Source organism: Zonotrichia leucophrys, chromosome 2 (assembly GCF_028769735.1).
Source record: "Zonotrichia leucophrys gambelii isolate GWCS_2022_RI chromosome 2, RI_Zleu_2.0, whole genome shotgun sequence".
Classification (NCBI taxonomy): Eukaryota; Metazoa; Chordata; class Aves; order Passeriformes; family Passerellidae; genus Zonotrichia; species Zonotrichia leucophrys.
This window is the reverse complement of record NC_088171.1, coordinates 23,752,555-23,771,313: the sequence shown is the minus strand read 5'-3', so window position 1 is coordinate 23,771,313 and position 18,759 is coordinate 23,752,555. Positions and strand designations below refer to the sequence as shown.

Below are 18,759 nucleotides of genomic sequence, written 5' to 3'. Positions count from 1 at the left end.
TAATTTTGCTTATGTTCACATATTAACAATCCTGTTTTCACTTTTTGGAATTGAGCATCCATCTACAAATATGCTACATTTGCTTTAAGCTTGTAAAATATTTAAGAATTTTAAAGCTGCCATTTTTTAAATTCAAACACTAGAGTACAAACACTGTTGTGAAAAAACAATCTTAATGTTGAACAGTAAGGTGGATAAAATGTTTCTAAAATCCTTTCCCCCTCCCTTTATGTCTAGACCATATAAAATTTGTGGATCTATATGGTTTTTAATGGCAGGCAAAAACACACTGAGAGCCAAGCTGACAGGCTGTTGCTGAAACTCTTAATGATCTGCTTTATCACCATGGTCTGGGATTTTGTTTTCTTAGGGGAGGAGGTTTGGGGGTGGGGGATGTTTGTTTTACTTCTGTGCATTATTGTGATCACAACACACAGTGGATTAACAACAGAAATTTAAAACAGAGCATCTCTCAATAGACATGAGCTGAAAATGTTGATGTTTGCTAGCAAGAAGCTGTGCTTGTTTCCATTAAAATCAAATGGGTGAGAAACACCACACAGATAAGATTTTGCCCAGTGTTGCTTCCTCCAGTCCAGACCCTGAAGATGTTTTTTCTAGCTCTGATGAGTCTATGAGGGCCCATGTGTTTAGACTGCATTGTGTTTGCTCCCTTCCTTCCCCAGGAACTCATGGAAAGAGAATTTGGTTTCTCAATCAGTCTGCTCCATAGAGGCACATTTCAAACATCTTTCTAAATCCCTAGGTAGGGGTGCTACAGTTTCTCTGCCTGCATTTAGGAGTCTGGATGGAGGAGAGATGCCTGTCCTGCTGTCTGGTGTCAGGAGCAGTGCTGTGACTCATTAGCAATTCTACTTTCCATAGCACACAAGCTGGTACAGAACATTGTTTCCCAGAAAATTTGGAGATGATTTTGGGGAGAGGAGGAGAGCCTACACAAAGAAAGCAACTCTAGCACCTGAAAATTCAGAAAATCTCAGATTTTATGTCATCTGAGGAAAGATGGCAAGGGTTAATGATCCAAAAGCAATGGTCCAGCTACTAAGAAAATCAAAACATATGCGCAAAATTTCTGGTCAAAGGATTTTGACAGGATCAGGTCAAGAAATCTTCAATATGCTCAATCTATCTAAATGTACCTCCTTAAAGATTTTGTAATAAATGTAAATAATTTGCAGGATATTTAATATAGGGGAGAAAGACTTAGTAAAAAAACTCAACATGGTTTTGAGGCAAAATCTTAGAAAATAATTTTTAGAGATATATCCTTTTACTGCAGCCCAAATGAAAAAGAAGAATAAAAGTGAATGATATCAAAATCAAGAACTACACACATACATTTAAAAAGGGGTATGACCCAATCCCAGGTTCAATTTATAGATTGATTTATACTGCTCTATTTAATTTGAAATATAATACATAAAGCAATAGTTGAAATGCTACTGATCGAACCAGATTTCATCAACACCTGCTCACATTACAGGGAGTTATTTAGATGACCTCAGGGCTCACTCAATTTTTCCAACACTCTCAACATAACCACCTTCTAAAAAGACAAAGACAATTCATACAGAAAGTGTTTTTACACACAAGTAATGATAAAAGGAGTCACTGATGGAATATGGACCATGTGTTAGAGCTTCTTCTCACCCAAAAAGTGTTTCACAAAGATTGGTAATGTCACAGAATATACACTAGCAAGTTCCAGTGGTTCCTCAAAAATTTGGGGGAGAAAACATATAAAAACCAAGTGGTGAATATGTGATTTTCCCACTCATTGCTTCTGCCTGACCTTCCCTAGAGAGTGAAGGAACAAACCAGTTTTTATTTAGAATAGAGAAGTCGGGATTTGAGTGAATGACAAACGACTGCAAAAATAGTAGGTTTTGAGGGGCAGTAAGGAATTTCCTACTAATTCCTTCCTGGCTACTATTCTTCATTGAATCATCTAGTCCCTAGAAGTTAGGCAAATACTGGTATCAGTTTTGAAAAACCAGAAGTTGGTTAAAAAATGAAGAGTGATGAAGAGTTTCTGTTTCAGACTACAATTCTTTTTCTTGGCAGAAAATGTAAGTATATGGGAAATATTAGTTGTTTAACTGCTTTTTCTAATTCTGAGTGATACCTCCTTTGGTCATGAACCAAGGACATGCACAGGTCTCTAACCTGTCACACAGAGTTCTACAAAAGAGCTTATCTGCACCTGCCAGATTTCCTAGCCATAACATCCTTCTCGTGTCCAAGCAGCTGTTGCCAGATGCAGGCAGACACTACAGCCACCACAGATCCCCCAAATATTCCTCAGGTTTAAAATTGAGCAGGTCTGTCCAGTGCCTACTGATCCTTGCCCTTAGTCCATGGAGCTAGCAGACTTGGAGATTGCCCAGTTTATTCTCTTTTCCCAACAGAAGCCTCATTTTCAAACTTCATACACATAATTTAAATGCATATCACTCCCCCTAACAAAGTACCAAAGCACACATTAAGTAACGAATAATTTTTGAACTTTTCAAATTTGTTTCCAGTTTTTTTCTTAAATATTTAAATACTAGTTGGGCATCTGCAGAGCTGCCCAAGGTGGGAAAAAGTCTACCACAGAATCTGCACAGAGGATATTTTATTCTGATATTTTGCTCTCTTTATTCAGTTTTGCAAAGGACTGAGCCTGTGTGTTCATTAGTGCAGACTACAGCAGCCAGTGTTCACAGTGCCTATCTGAAAGAACTTAACACTAAAAAGGTATGTGGAAGGTAAAGAATACCCTTTTTATGGTGCTTTAGTAACTTCTTTTTTGCAAACTATCAGGCTGTTAATCTGAGCTTTTTACATGAAATACCAAATAGAAAACACTCATCTGTAAGCCTCTGTACAAATATTTTGATTAAGAAACTCCTTTTAAAAATCTGATTCTGATTCACAGTCAGTGGAGAAAGGGAAATTCAACAGCCTGTTACTCAATAAAGCAAATGCTAGCTACTCCATTATCAGCTTAAAAACTTTGATAGAAGAAAATGAAAGCTAAAAAAGCCAAGGATCTGAACAGTAAGCAAACATTCCTCAGGACCCAACCAAGAGACTGCTTAAGCACAAGCTCCAAACTTCTGAGAAAAGTATGAGTTTAATATATAAAAGACAAAATTCCTTAACAAGAAGAGATACAGTTTGAAAAATAGTTCTCAGGAGCCCTTTCAGCTTTTAAGTCCCATTTTCTCAGTCTATGATGGTATTGTTGTGTCTATGTTAGTTTTGATAAGGGAGCCAGCTCTACTCCCATTGAAGTCCATGGAATACTCCCATTGTCTTCAGGAGGAGCAGAGCTAGACAAAAAGCTGCACAAAGATACCATGATAAAACAGTGTGGCAGGTACCATGACCTCATCTTATTTTCTTAACATTTCTGAAAAAAACTCTGTGTGTGTGTGTGGGGAGAAAAATCTATGCAGCCATTTCTAATGATATGCAATATGCCTTTTACACTAAAATACAGACGAATGAAGCAAATGAATGGCTAGCAATATTAATAGCCAGGAGCTTGTTAAACTGCCTGGGATGAAGAGTTTGCCTGCAATTTTACCACTACAGGATATCTTGGAGAAGACTAAGCATTTTGTAATGCTGATATTTTATATGTGCATTCTGTAAGTCCCCGACAGGCAGCAGACCCTGTAGTCTTCATTTCAGATTAAATTTTATACAGTAAGCCTGAATGCTTTATTTATTTTTAAATCCATACTTTCTAACGCTATGTAGGTTTTCTTGGAAATAAAATTATATCATGAAACCGAAATTGCATTCTGATTTTATGCAGTCCAACTAAGCATTAAAAATGAGTCCTTTTATAATTCAACTAGCAAGAGGAACATGTCTTTTTTAAAACAGCAGCTTGCAGTAAACCCCCAACCCCACTTCATCCAGAAGACAAACCACTGCCCCATGTTAATAATGAATGCAGCTCATATCTGCTCTGTTCTGTTAAATTGCTAAAATTGCCCAGATAAACCATTTGAGAGTATGTCAGGTTAAATTAATACAACATGACCTGATCACATCCACAGCTGGGAAGAAAGAAGTTGGCATTCTTTAAATCCAGAGCTCAACCTGGAGATTATGCTAAATTGCTTCATTCATAGTCCACACTCCTCCGCACATGTCAGGAGGACAGCATTTGTCCCCTCTAGTGATAAACAAATTATACATGAAATCAATTCCACTTCACAATAATTTTCCCTATTGGGTATTATCTTTCCTCCTCTGCTCCCTCTAGTTAAGCTTGCATCCTGTAACTTGCTAATGAGCTGGGGGCTTTCTGTTCCAGGTGGCACCCCCTGCCTCGAAGTCATGACATTTCCCATTTCGAATGCTGCTGGCATTTTTCAACAGCTCCTGCTAACCAGCCTTTTTGACCTGCACTAAGAGGAACTCATCTGATCGAATGCTCTAACCTGCCAATCACACCAGCAAATGATCTTCACACTCACTCTCAAGGCAGGAGGGGAGAAAAAGGGGAGAGTGGGAGAGGGGGAGCGAGAGAGGCAGCTCGGGATGGAGCAGCGAGCAGGCAGCCTCTGCAGAGACCTAATGAGAGTACTTTAAGTCTCTGAGACAGCTGAAACACTGAAAAACTGGTGGGAAAATTAGGACAGAACTGAATGCCTGGTGCTGTTATTACTGCTTTCTTTACACCCTGAGACCATTTTGAAAGCAATACCTCTGAGATGTGCCATTTTCAAAAGAACAGAAGTTAATTTTACCGTATAAATAGAAAACAGATATATTTTTCCCTGCCACTATCAATATGCAAACCTCATAATTCTGCTCTGCCAAATGGCGTTCTTTACAGAATTAATTAGGAGCTCTAAGCTCGTTAAATGAGAAGCTTCACCTAGGGATGATTATGAATATTTTTTTGTTGTTGATGTAAGCCATAAATAGCACTTTTAACCTAATTTAAATGCTGGCAACATTTACACCTCTGTATCGACAAATGTTTGCACACAGATACATAAAACGACAACTACAGTATCTGCAGAGTCTAGATGTCACTTCATGGGCTGAAACCAAGCAGAGTCATGATAATGACTCAGTTGTTTTGATTTTGCTCCTTTTATGATGTGACAGATTACTCAGTTCTGAATCTTTCAAGCACACAAGGAGAGATTTAATTGTGTGGATTTTATTTCCCTTCAGACTATAAGCTAACTATAAGATTTTGATGCACATGTAATGCACAGACTGAACAAGAAAGGTACTAAAAGCAATTGTAAAATAAAAATTTCAGGGAGAAAACTTAAATAAAAAGGGTGTGATTTTACTGTTACAATAAAAAAGTCAGAAAATACAGTGCACAATTAGATTTTATATTAATATCAAAAGAGGGTTGTAGAGGTGGCTGTTCAGAATTAAAATCTAGGTTACTAATGGCAGAGAACGATTGCCCATAATTACTCATTCAAAGTACATATACGGCCCAAAACAACATTAATAATTTATAACAGGCCAACAAATTATGAAAATACTCAATTTTGTTTCCACTTCTTAAAATATCTAAATATGCTGTTCCAGGGCTATTCTTCTACACTAGATATCTTTATTAAATGAGCATTTAGTATTTTTTTGAGTTTTCCTCCTGAGACTTAACAGTTAACACTAGGAGGATGTAGGAAAAACATCCATCCTCATCCCACTTATGGGGAAGAATAAATAAATATATTTTATTAGCTGAGTTGTAAACTATTGCTACATATTAAGGCAAGAATCTTCCCACAACTAGAAGTATTCAGTGCACATTTACTTTAATGGGTGGTGCCCTAATACCCAAAAATGCTGTGGCTGGTTTAGTTTGTTTATTTCATGGAGAATCAGGCAATGTAAGCTACAGATGAAAACTGGCACCACAAAGCTTGTCCTCCACAGAAAATATTCTGGTATATGGAAATACAAAATTTCATTTTTTTGTTTGCAATTTGGCTGAAAGTAAAATGCTCTGTGAACTCTGAATGCTGCGAATGGTGCCTGAGAGGCAATGCCTCTCATTAGCTTTGCTGTCTCTCTGGGTTATGGGCTGTGTGTCAGCACTGGAAGCCTCTGCTTTGTCTGGAAACCTCAGTTTCTCCCCTCCAGTGGTTCCACATTCCTCTGAGACAAAGCCCAACTGAGGAGTCACGTGAGGGAATAATCCTAAAGGAGAGGTGACTGTCCATGGGAGAGCAGGGAGAGTGGAGCCCCGCCTGTGCCTCCCTCCCAGTCATTGTCATCGAGACATTGTCCTCGGCGCATTCAAATGTCATCCCAGACTAGCGGCCCACTGCAACTCACACGGCCTTTCATGCCCAGACACTTCTTAAGCATGAGCAGACCACAAAGACTGTCTAGTGGGAATTGCTTGCTATCCTAATATTAATAATGCAATATAGCACACTCATGGCACTGAGGATTCCGCCTTTTGTCTCCTAAATTTATGAGCAAACAAACTGGAAAGGCAGATAAACAGCACTGCAACTGAGCATGAGTTCATGCAAATATCACTAATATCTTTCCTGCCGCATAAATGACTGTAAAATTACAAACCTCTACACTAAAAATTATTTGAAAATGAATCTTCACAGTGCTGAAGGCAAGTTATCATGCCTTAGAAATGAACTGAAAATAGGCTCCATACTATGCCATAGCACAAGGAGATACAGTATTGTCCTTCCAAAAAGTTATCCATAATAATAGTAACACTTTGTTTTCCTTCTGCCAGCTCTGAAGCTGATTTGGCCATGACACATTACAATTTAAAAAAATAATGTCAATAAATATGTAGGCACTACTTTCATACCAAATGACATAGAGTATATAACTGCAGGGAAGAAATCAATATCTCCTAGCAATGGAGGATTGAAATACTTGTTCTACCAAGTGGAGTAAGTAACAATAAAATGTGATGATCTCGCCTCTCTGTTCTGCTTCCTTCTTTCCTTCTTCTTTCCTAAAGAGACTCCCATTGTTTTGAAAATCCTGATCATGCCTGCTTGTTTCAGTGTGCTTATTTCCAGGCATAGATGCTCTCCTGGGCTTTCACTCTCCAGGCTGGATAGGCTTTCATCAGGACTGCTGTTCAGCTTCCTTAGTGAGACCATCCCTCCCAATTCACTTTCCATGCCTCTGTGCATTATGTTACCGACTCTTTTTATAAAGAAAATCAAGAGACTGTGCATTCTACTACTTACAAGGAGTGCAATTAAGTGACTGCATTTCACATGACAGGAGACAAGGTGACCTGTTACAGTACTGACACGAAAACACCAATAAATATATTGTCTGAGCCTGATGAGCTCCTAGATTTGGTGGTGGATTTCCTTTACTGGGGCATACCTGGGGATCTGAGGGACAGTTCTTCCATCCTCAGTCCCCACATGTCACTTAGGCCGGATGGGCAGTTTATACAAAAACAGCCTTGCACTGGGCAGCTGTTTGCTCAGTCCAGTCCATTTCACTCACTGTGCAGAGTCCAGAGAATATGGGGGGATTTTCTTTATGGTTGAATAGAGGGCAAAATTCGGTCTATAACTTTCATTTTATATCAATAGAAATAAGATAATAGATATCACAAGGAAAATGTAGACCAATGCCTGGAGTTTTTCCCTTGTGTGTTATATTTAGGGTATATTCCAGCAGTGTGGTGATCTTATTCTTCAGTATTAAGTAAAGCACAGCTGGAACAGTCTCATAAAGCCATTATGTTGTTAACATAAGAAAATAATGGCACTAAAAGTACTAGAGAGCCAAAAAATATCTTGGATTCTGCAGTTATCTTTCACAGCTTAATACTAATTTAACATTTTACAAAATTGATGTTACAATTCCAACTGTGCTTAGTACTGTCATTACTGGACTCAAACCCAAATTGCTTTCAGCTGCCCACCACAACTGCATCTTATTAGCCTTTTCAGGAAAGCCAATTTATGCAAATCCAGTATTAGTTAAATAATTAAACTGACCCTCAACATTCATGTATAGACACTGTCTGGCACTAAAAGATGCAAGAGAAATTTAAACCTCCCATCTTCAGTGCTTAGGCTTCCATCTTTTCAACTGCAGCAGCACAATGACTGTTTATACACATCTATCTGAATCCATCTATTAAAAAATGCATTAAAAAATTAAATTGGCTACTGCTGTGCTTTTATAGCTCTGCTTTTCTCTCCCAATCTGGTTTTACACTGAATTTTGAGATTTCACACATATAAAGCATTACTGGCTACTTTGAGCTTTTGATTAAATCAACAGTGACAAAATCTGGCTGATCTGCAGTCTCTCAGTCTAGAATTTCTCTTTTATGCAGACCTTTCTCCACTGTAATTACTACAGTTTTATCCCCTCAAGCTGCAGAGATGAAGACTTAGATGCACAGTATATAGTTTTCCACAGTGTTTTAGCAACATTGGGGTACCCAGAACAGAGTAAATTCAGGGGAGAAGTGAATGAAAATGAATTTTCAATACTGACTGCTGGACACACACACTGCTGGATTACAGCTTCCCTGTGGGTTGACTAGGGCAAGGCAGGCAAAAATTGTGTTCCCACACAGAAGGGCTGAAGAGACACTCTTAAACAATTTATACATGTAAAACTGAGGATAACAAACAAAAATGAAACTATTTGGATGGGGGTGCAACAACAGTCACCTCTCTGGCTAGCAAAGAGAAAAAAGTAATTTTCCAAAATGATTCTGTGCTGCTGGACACACCCAGTGATAAGCAACCAAATGAATAAGCAGCACTTTTTGCCTTTAGAGTGGTAAGTGTCACCTCTGCAGCTTTATTCTGCTCTGCACAGCTGAGCTGGCCCGGATGACGCCATCCTCCCCTGACTGGCCGGGCTGCTGTCAGTCGCTGGCTTAAATGGACACAGAAGAAAGAATTCAGCACCCTGTGACTGACACTCAGGATTGCTGGGATGCATGTGCATGTGGTGAAGCAATACAAATAAAGGCCACTTTTTGTTTTGCTTCAGTGAATTGTCAAAGAGATTTAGAAAGCCAGGGGATCTCATTATGGTAATACAGGTTAAATACTTTAAAAGCATATGGTGTTACCATCCTGAATGAAGCTGTCCCTGCTGGCTCCAGGAAGCAGACAATAGGCCAGAAACACATCTCATGTCTCTGGCCCACCAATGGGAGCTGGGGATTATAAATCACCACAAGAAAACATCACATGCTATCTGGTATCAGGTAATGCCTTGTCTTTTCAATTACTATTTGACTCATCCTTTCCAGAGAGGAACAAGCTTCGGCCATGTATTCCACTAGCCAAATGAAAACAGAGCTCTAGAGTTTCTTGTCTCAATAAAACAGATCTGTAAAGATGGATGACTTTAGTATATACAGTACAACTCAACAAGACATGCAGAGATGAGGAATGGTTCTACAGAGATGCTTCCTCCCCATGGAGAAAAAAATATCAATGGAAACCATCAAGCACAAAATAAAAAAATTTTACTTTATCACAAAACTTTAAATATCTGTAGATGTGGTCAAAAGGCCCCATCTAATTCAGTGCAGACAGATTTTTCTGTGTGTGGTGATGCTCATTACCACATATTTGCTAATTTTCTCCAGTAGAGAGCAGCCTCAGCATTGACCTTGCTAAGTGCAAATGTCAGGATTTTCCCCATGGGTACTGGAATAAATGTGTTGTCTCTTCTTGGAGCCCAAGACAATGACACAGTGTGGTCTACAAAGACCCCATTAGAAGTCCAGTTCTGACAGATGTCATCTAAGTTTTCAGAAACATGTCCTAGGCTACTGCTTTTTCAAGTGGTAAGTTGATTTGGGAGTTGTAAACAGGCAGCTGAAGCACTATAGTATTTTAAAGACAGCAGAAATTCTCAGAGATGTACCAGTTTCTGAGGGCTTAAGACAAGCTGTAATCAATGATGGAGCCAATTACAAATTTACTGCCTTTAGTCCCTCTCCTTCACCAATCTGCTAGAGACTGCTGCTCCCCAAGTCAGCAGATGATGTCTCAGCCATTCCTCCCCTAATCTTTTTGCCTTCCAAACCCTAAAGAAACATGGATTTAATTCAGTGGGTGCACTATCAGGGCAGTAACATCTAGCAAGTGTGTGAGAGAAAAGCAGGAGGTGATAACTTCTTATCACAGAAAGCCTTGGTACAAGATCTTTATTGGGTCTCTCAATTTCAATTCCTATTTTACGCCCAAACCAGGGAAATTAGCTGGGGAGGGAGGAAGGGAGGAAGGACATAAGAGTAGAATTTTCTTCAGCACCAGGTTGTGGAGGAGGTTGAAGATGGTTCCTTGTTTATGTTTCTTTGTGGGTTTCTCTAATAAATTCCTTTATGATGTATAAATGCATAAAAATATATAAAAAATAAAACCTTTCCTTTACACACATGTTAGAGGATTTAGTGAGTAACTATCTACAGATTTTTCTCTTTCACAGCTTCCTGAAGGATACTGGAACACCTCAAAATTCCAGCCCTTCCTAACTTCCCTGCCACCTCTATATATGCATAAAGTCAACCCACAAAGTTGGGTGAAACACATATGTGCTTACCTTGTCCAGGAGACAAGTTAGAAATATTTGTTTGCTATGGTTGATGGGGTTTTTTGATAATCAGATCTATTTCCTTGCAATATTTGACCCTTCGAATTTTTCTTTATCCCACAAGTTGGGATGTTATGTGATCATGCTTGTTGACATTTTAACATCTTGTACTGTTCGCCTCCACCTCTCTAACTCTACTTGCCTTGTTTACCTGTCAACTTCATGGCCCTGGAGAGATACTGCTGTCTTTCCTTTTGCTATTCATACATCATTTTGCTTCACTGAGCCTTGTGAATGGAGACTCTGAGAGAATATATTGTAATAAATACCCCTTCCCTAATGCTACGCTCCTGCTGACTGCAGCTCTAATCTTCTGCTGGAGTGACTGACTCAAACTTGTCCATTTCACTGACTGAACATCCTGCTTGCCAGTCACTACTCTACTGCTTGAAATCACAGCCACCTGCCATTCACCAGATCTTCTTTTCACATTACCAAATCTCCAGTCTCTTTTCCCAACTCCTTTCATTTTCCACACTGACTCACACCTCTACTTGCTTGGTAGTCTCAGCCCTTTAAAGGTTTCCACCCATTCTAATAATTCCTCACTCAAATCCATTGCTCATGTCCTCCTACTTCCCCTAAGACTTTTAGTTTCATGTCATTAATCTCCAGCTCTCCACATGGTACAAGGACCTCTGTTTGGTCCTAATACTTTTCCAGGATTGCCTGCTGGTCCCCATCTCATGGCACAAGTCAAATACTACAGCAGGGAGCTGATATGTTATTGCACAGTAAGCACCTAACAGAACAAAGTTGCAAGCCACATTGGAAAAATGTAATCAATAATGTACACATCACAACACTTGCTAAGTGGTTTCAGACCTTTCACAATGAATATGCTATTCTGTATTAAAACTGTGGCTGAGCAGCCATCACAGTACAGTGAGGTATGTAGAGGGTAGATATGGTTTTCTCTTTCTGTTCACATATAAAAATTTAAACCAGTAATTTGTACCTGCTCAAATAGATATTCAGTAAGAATTATCCAATGGTTCTTTTGCACTATTTTACATGCTCATCTGCAAAAACCTTTCATTGCATATTTTATAAATGAAAAATTGCATTTATTTGGAAGCAAGAGAAAGGAGATTCTGTACATGAGAACTGAGATTCTGTACATAAGCTTCTACACAAAAGGTCTTTAGCACAGATGGGCACATTCTAAATATACTTTAGATGGATGATATGTCACGTTAGAACAGACAAGGTTGAAGAGATGTCTGCAGGGACACAGCCCCAGGAAAAAGTAGGGATTAGCTTGTCAATAAGGATGTAAACAGACTGCTCTGAGGCAGCCTCATTTCTGACATTAGAGAATCTTAAATGGTTTGTTGGCGAAGAGCTTGTGCAAAAACTGGGGCAGGCTGTCAGCACCAAAATCTATTCATTCCAGTTTTTCAGTAGTTACTGCCTGTCAGGCAAAGACTCTACAACATCACAGGGTTAAAAAACCCAGTTTTACATAAGCATACAACAGAAAAGCCAAATGTAATTCATTAGAGAAAGTTATGTCTGATACTGTATAAAGCAGACTTAACTAAATATAGACATCATGTGAGTATCAACTACATTTATAGGAGACCATACCTTCAAATAGATATTAGAGCAGCATGTGCACTTATGTCAGCTCCTAGAACTTCTGCAACAAACTGTTGAAATGGACTCAACATGCAAAAGCAACCATGTCTTTAAAAACAAACACACACAAAAAAATGGCAGGCCTTGATTTTTTGAATGAAAAGAATCTGCTCTTAAGGTGTTTCATGAAACACTGTGGTATGAAAAGATTCAGAGAAGTATAATAAGCAAAGCAGCTATATAAAGAAATACTGCTAATCTGGAAGAGTCTGCCAAGTGTTAATCCCTCTCAACAAACACTGGGCTGGTGCACATGGGCAGAAGACAATTAATGTCATGATATAACTCCACCTTCCCTTTGCTGTAATTTGAGAAGTGGCCTCTCTGTTCACCTGGCCTTCCCAAGTTCTGCTCTGCTCTTAAAATACCAGAAGTCATATTACATACTATTGCACTGCTGAATAACAATGGTTGAACAAAACTAGTATTAGTTGATCCAGTGGTACAGATCATAACTACTAACATGACAGCACCTCTTTATCATGAACATCCTTCTGCTACCAAGACTTGCAACCTACTAGATAACAGAATCATACAATGGTTAGGGTTGTGAGGGAATCATAGAATTTCTCCTCCTTACCCCAAAATTTAACAACAGAACTTGCAAGAGGTATTTTCTCTCTTCCTATTTTACCAGGGGCAAAAAGTATCAGTCCAAATTAGAGGCAAACTATTATTTAATACACCAGCACCAACTTCTGCAGTGTTTTCAACTGGTCAATGACACTCATTCCTGAGTGCTTACACTCTTCATGTGGACTGTAAAACTGCAAAATCAGAGTATCAGCCTGCATATGGACGTGCAATTGAGTTTTGTACTTTGTTTCTCTAAAGATGACTAAAGAACATTTTCAAAGATGTCCTTTCCAATAATGACTTCTTACCTGCATTATCAGTTGTGAACATAGGTATTCTTCAATGTTTGCTGTTTGATACACCTTTGCCATAACTATTGTTTTTTCCAAAGGCTCTCATGCTTTCTCCAGTCTCTGGCTGTAATCTTACATTCGGTACAGTAAAAATAGAAGACACTGTAAAAAAGAGTGTCAGTTCAGAAATTTTGGTTTCTTTTTGCAGTAAAAGCAGTAATTTAAAAATAATTAATATATTTGACAAACACAACACATTAAATACATATACCACCTATTTATGCCAGTAAGCAGTGCACAAAATCTGAATGGAAAGAAGCTGAATGCATTATGATGGAAATTGTATGGTGCAAGCATTCTTAGCTGCATACAACTTCAAAAAAAACCTGTTTCCAAATTGTGTGTGTTTATTTTTCCTCTACACCACCATACAAATAATAACTTCTGCTGTCAAATTTCTGCTGAGAGTACTTAGAAATAAGAAGGTAAAACACGCAGCAAGATTTTTCAATAATTTGATATCGTATATTACATCTTCAGAATCTTGATATCAGAACTGAACTAGTTTGACTTTCTTTTTTGAATTACCAAAGACAACTAGGCCTGTTGAAAATATCTCAAGAACTCAAAAATCTTTTACGTGAAGCAATCCCCTTTTGCATGAGCTAGAAAAACCTTGACAACTTCAATGTCACACCAAGCAACTAGTTATTGGGAGACATGATGATAATAATCACAGCAGTCCAAGTGCAAATGGTTAAGAACTAACATATTGATAATATGAAAACTCATTTTTACTTAGGATGCCTCAATCTGATGAGGAAAAATCAATGACTTTTAATATATCCTGAAAACAAACCTCCATTGAACAATGTCCTTATGAGAGCTGCCACTGCATGATTCCATAGGGAAATGCTAAAGAAGTAATCAGGGCCACAAGAGTTTTCTTTTTTGCACTAACAACTGGCATATCTGTAAATTTCTGGAACTACTTTTTTCATCTATATGTCTTTAAAAGACCTGGCTATTGCTTTAGGCACAGACCTTCCCACTGCAGTTTGACGTCTCAGCTTGCATTTCTTATTCTGTTATCCTTGGTAATGCACATTGTTAATGACAGATATTTTATGCAAATAAAAGAGTATGAGTTCTCAAATATAAAAGTAGAAAAGTGGGAGGAGTGAGTTTTTAAATAGAAAAAAACAAGTACACATATTTACTAAAAGGGATTCATCTATAGATTACTGCTCAATTTTTAGATGAATGAAAGCTAGGCTGCATCATATTTTGCATTGTATTCCAAGACAAGGTGTTTTTAGCAGAACTTCATTGCCCTTATGTTTTTAAAGTACTATTTTCAAAAACTGAAAGTGGCTACCTTTTAGACAGACCTTATCTGGAAATTGAATTTCCAACCCAGCTGAAATTATGCCTTGACTTGAAAGTAAACCAAGTAAGACAAGTAAAATTGTGCTTCTCACATAAACTAACTTTGCATGCGTTTTTAAAGTAAACTCCAATAAAAAATATACTGTAAAGTATTACAGAGAATACAAATACATAGTACTAAAGGTCAAAAGCAGAATAGAAAGTCAAACACTTCATTTTTACTTTTTCAGTGTAGACACAGTCACCATACTGTTGTGAAATATTGTGATTATGAGAAAACAATTTTCTGATGGAAAATCACTTGACTGATTCATCTCGTTTGCTTCTCTACCCACATATGAGTCTTTCCCTTGTTTTAAGTGCTAAATCCCAAAATTTACAATTCAGCATTAGACAGAAATATATTCCATGATGAATACTACTCACTACAGCGATTTGCAAAATCACTGGTGCTGTCCAAATTAGAAAGCACTACTTTTTTTTCTACATAAAGACTCGATATGTTTATAACTATATTTAATTAACTATCAATAGTGTTTCTTGATGTAAAATATTAGCAAAAAGAACTAGAATCACAAAAACTGGTAATTTCACTACACAGTAAACATTTTCCCAACTCTCTAAAGTATATGACTTCTTTGTTTTGTAAATATGTTTACAAGTATATCCAAGTCATACTAAATAGAAATGATTGTAGTATTTGATACTGGGATTGTCCTTTCTTGCATTTGGATTTATGCTTCATAATGATTATCTCCTAGACACAGAAATAGTCTTTCTGTAACTCAAAATTTTACTGGAGGCATTTAGAAGAACCTTGCTTTAAAATATAATGATTTTTCATCTTTATTCTCCCCCCTTCAAAAGGTTTCACTGCTCCTGATGTTTAACGTTATGCAAAGACGTGTTTCTGCCAATGAATATCGCCTTATGGTTATGCTTCTGCAAATAACCTGCTGTGAGCTGATAAAAGGATTAATGCAGCCAAAATTCTTAATCTGTGAAATTACAAATTAAATTCTCATATTAAAAATACCACCCTGAGGTATTTTTTGTGGTTTTAATTCCCCTCTGGTGTTCTGCATACATTGTGCTTGTTAATGACTAGGACAAGACTGTCTCTGTTGGCAGCCTGCTGCAGAGTGATAATGTGCAGGCATTTACTTCACTGATAGAACTGGATTTAACCACTGACTGATAAACTAAGTGGCAAGTGGGTAATAAGTCCATATTAACAGAAAAGTGCTACTGCAGAATTCAGAATTCAAAATCCTGGCTAGACTAAATCACACAGTCATAAGGATTGAGATGTCACCACTGCAGAGTGATTTTTGTTTTCCATTTGGTGGAAATTGGATAAATGAACTGGCATTCTTGATGTTTCATTAGTTCTGAAGAAAAGAATCTCTGCATCAGTTTCTGCAAAGGCAGACTTTCAACAGCAGCTGCCTTAACTTACACTGGACATTTAAATTTTCTGCTTATCAAGTACCACAGCCAGCAAACAGTGGTGGGTCACCATGGCAGAGAAGGAAACCGGAAATCTTTTTGCAGTGCCAGAACACAGTCTATGACAGTGATGGACATAAATTATTGGTGATATTTTGGTTTAATCTTCATATTCTAAAAATGGGAGAGTGCTCTTCAGAGCAGAGCTGGGAGTAGGTACTTGGACAGCCAAGCCACAGAACCAGCTCAAAATGTGGCTATTGCAGCTGTTGAGGATGGAAGAGATAAACTTCAGGAAGACAAAAGTTTTTGTACCAACACGACTGTAAACAGATTCTACTGTGCATGAATATTCAAAAAGAGAGCTTGGTTTTTAGATGCAAGCTTTTAAATCAGCCATAGTTACACACTTATGTTCCATTGTTGCATCTCTGAACTTTCTGCCTTGAGGTACTGGATATAGATATTTTGCTAATGGATGCATGTTTGAAAACAGAAAAGAACATACAGTGCTGTAATGCAAGCAAGTGTCTCTTCACCATATTGAGTTAAAGCAAAATACTGACTGTTATTTCCCTGTGAAACCTTTTTATAATAATAGAATCTTCTCTGAATAAAAAATATTATTCATGATACTATTTTTTTTCCTAGAATAAATAGTGGTGTGCTTTTAACACTGAAAAACAACATGCAGACATACAATACAAATGATTTTAAATTACTAAAACGATAATTGGCAGCATACATGATGATAGGAACATTTCTGCCAAGCCAACTGGAATGCATTCAGTTTAATAAAGGAAGCAAAAGGATGTATGAAAATAGTGAAAGCATTCTTAGCTAAGAATATCATCTGCTATCCTCTTTGTACAGTTAATTCAGCAAATTAACTGATTGTTTACTTTGTGTTTCCCAGACTTCTGAATGCCAAGTCCTTTCTGAAAGAAGGTTACTGTTAGAATACACAGAGATTCTGTGAATCAAACACAGCTTGATTTTTATCCTGTGTGCTGCAGCTAGTTAAGAATTACTGTATGTTATAAGTGAAAAGCACTAAATATGTAAATTGCATTTTTCCTTTTGCTTTATGACAATTCAGAGAATTCTATTGGCTCCACACATAATCAAATACAAAGATAGCAGGCTGCAGACTGCAGAGCAGAGATAGCAAAAAAAAAAAAGAATCCATTTTGTCCTGTGTCAAGCTAACTATGTAATTTCAATCTACACAATTGCAGTCACGTATTTTGTGTGTGGCTCTGTGTGTCCATGAGGCTGTCTGTACATGGGGGCTAGCATACACACATGCATCTGCCTGAATTAGAATCTTTGTTTCTGATCCATTTGGAGGTGGTTATACTCACTATCAGTTAACTCCCATAGCCGTGGGGGCAGATCACTGAAGTACTCGTGGCTCAGAGCTGCCTGTGCTGACAATCTGTTCTTTGGGAAACACTGGAGTAGTTTGGAAGCTAGATCTTCTGCATGGTTCACACAGCTCAGCCTGAAACACAAACAAGAAGGTTCTTCTGGAAAACAGTGTAATTATTCTGTTTATAATTCCATCTCCAGTCAGCACAGTTGAAACACCAAGTTTTAAATAGCCAGGAGTGCTACCAGGAGAAGCGCTCCTTAGGTTAGGGATTTGATTAATCATTTCTGTATTGACAGCTCAAAATTCATACAAATTTTACAACTACAGAGCATATAATACACCATATCACATATGCCCTGCCTAGTATGCTAAAGCATCATGAGCAACAGCATCTTGAAAGCAACTGTTTTGATTCATCCATTTACATTTTACTGAGCATACTGACAAACTGAAAATTTACAGTGCTGGAAACAAATGCTTATTACCATCTGAACACATGAAATCCAAGCTTACAATAACAGCAATGTTCACACAACTTAAAGAAGTATAAAATTTTAAAATCCAGTGATGCTTAACATGCAACACATTCATCATGTTTTACAAAGACATTTGTCTTTCAGGAAGTACTGACTTCTTATTTGTTCATATATTCACATGGCAGGGAATTGACTTCTCATTAAGTGTTAATGCAATGCAAACATTAAATTTAAGTGAGTTATCTTCTCTAAGCTTCCTACAGAAACTGAGAAAACTTACTGTTTCACTGGGACCTAAATCCTTGGGAATATAATAAGAAAATATAATCTAAAAAGTAATAGACTTGAAGTGGAGACAGTAAAATAGTAATCAGCAAGATGTGGCCTGGGTCTAGGAAGCTACAGCTGCCTCCTAAATTTCCAAAGCCACCAAGCTTTTTGTAATATGCAGTCAAAAAACCACATGCTGAATCTTGTTGACACCATGTTGCTGTTATTACTAGGAAACTTCATAAATTCAACCATGTCTTTGTTCAGTAAAGATGTCTTACTGGGTAAATGCCAAATTCTATAAAAGGTTTTTTCAATGCACTGGTTTCTCAAAACCAGTAGGTAGTAGACTGCAGTCCAAAATAACTCAGCCTTTGAAAAAGATTAAGTTTTCCTCTAAAATCAATAATCCTACAGCATGTTTCATGCAAATATTCATTTTTTTCAGCTCAAGCTGACTTTCCAGAAAAAAAATCAAGAAGATGGATTAAGCAGCATTACTCTTTTATTGGGTTGACATGGCATGATTTATATGAAACAGTATAGGCACGGGTGAAAATTGTTTCTTCAACAAAGAACAGACAACACTGAAAACACTAAATAAATAAAAAAGATTACTACAGTGAGAAATTTAAGTTACAAATGTCATATACAC

At 37.6% G+C, this 18,759-nt stretch overlaps 1 protein-coding gene across 5 annotated transcripts in view; it reads right to left on the bottom strand.

The window, feature by feature from the left end:
* The window catches only part of CDK14 (cyclin dependent kinase 14), a 310,762-nt gene that overhangs the window by 50,351 nt on the left and 241,652 nt on the right, over positions 1 to 18,759 (bottom strand). For all 5 annotated transcript variants that reach the window (XM_064704274.1, XM_064704278.1, XM_064704276.1 and 2 more), the window contains 2 exons: positions 17,348 to 17,487; positions 13,161 to 13,307 (listed from right to left, as the gene is read on the bottom strand). In XM_064704274.1, coding sequence (XP_064560344.1) covers positions 13,192 to 13,307; positions 17,348 to 17,487 — 256 coding nt within the window. In that variant the 3' untranslated portion in view covers positions 13,161 to 13,191. The remainder of the gene's footprint in view (positions 1 to 13,160; positions 13,308 to 17,347; positions 17,488 to 18,759) is intronic.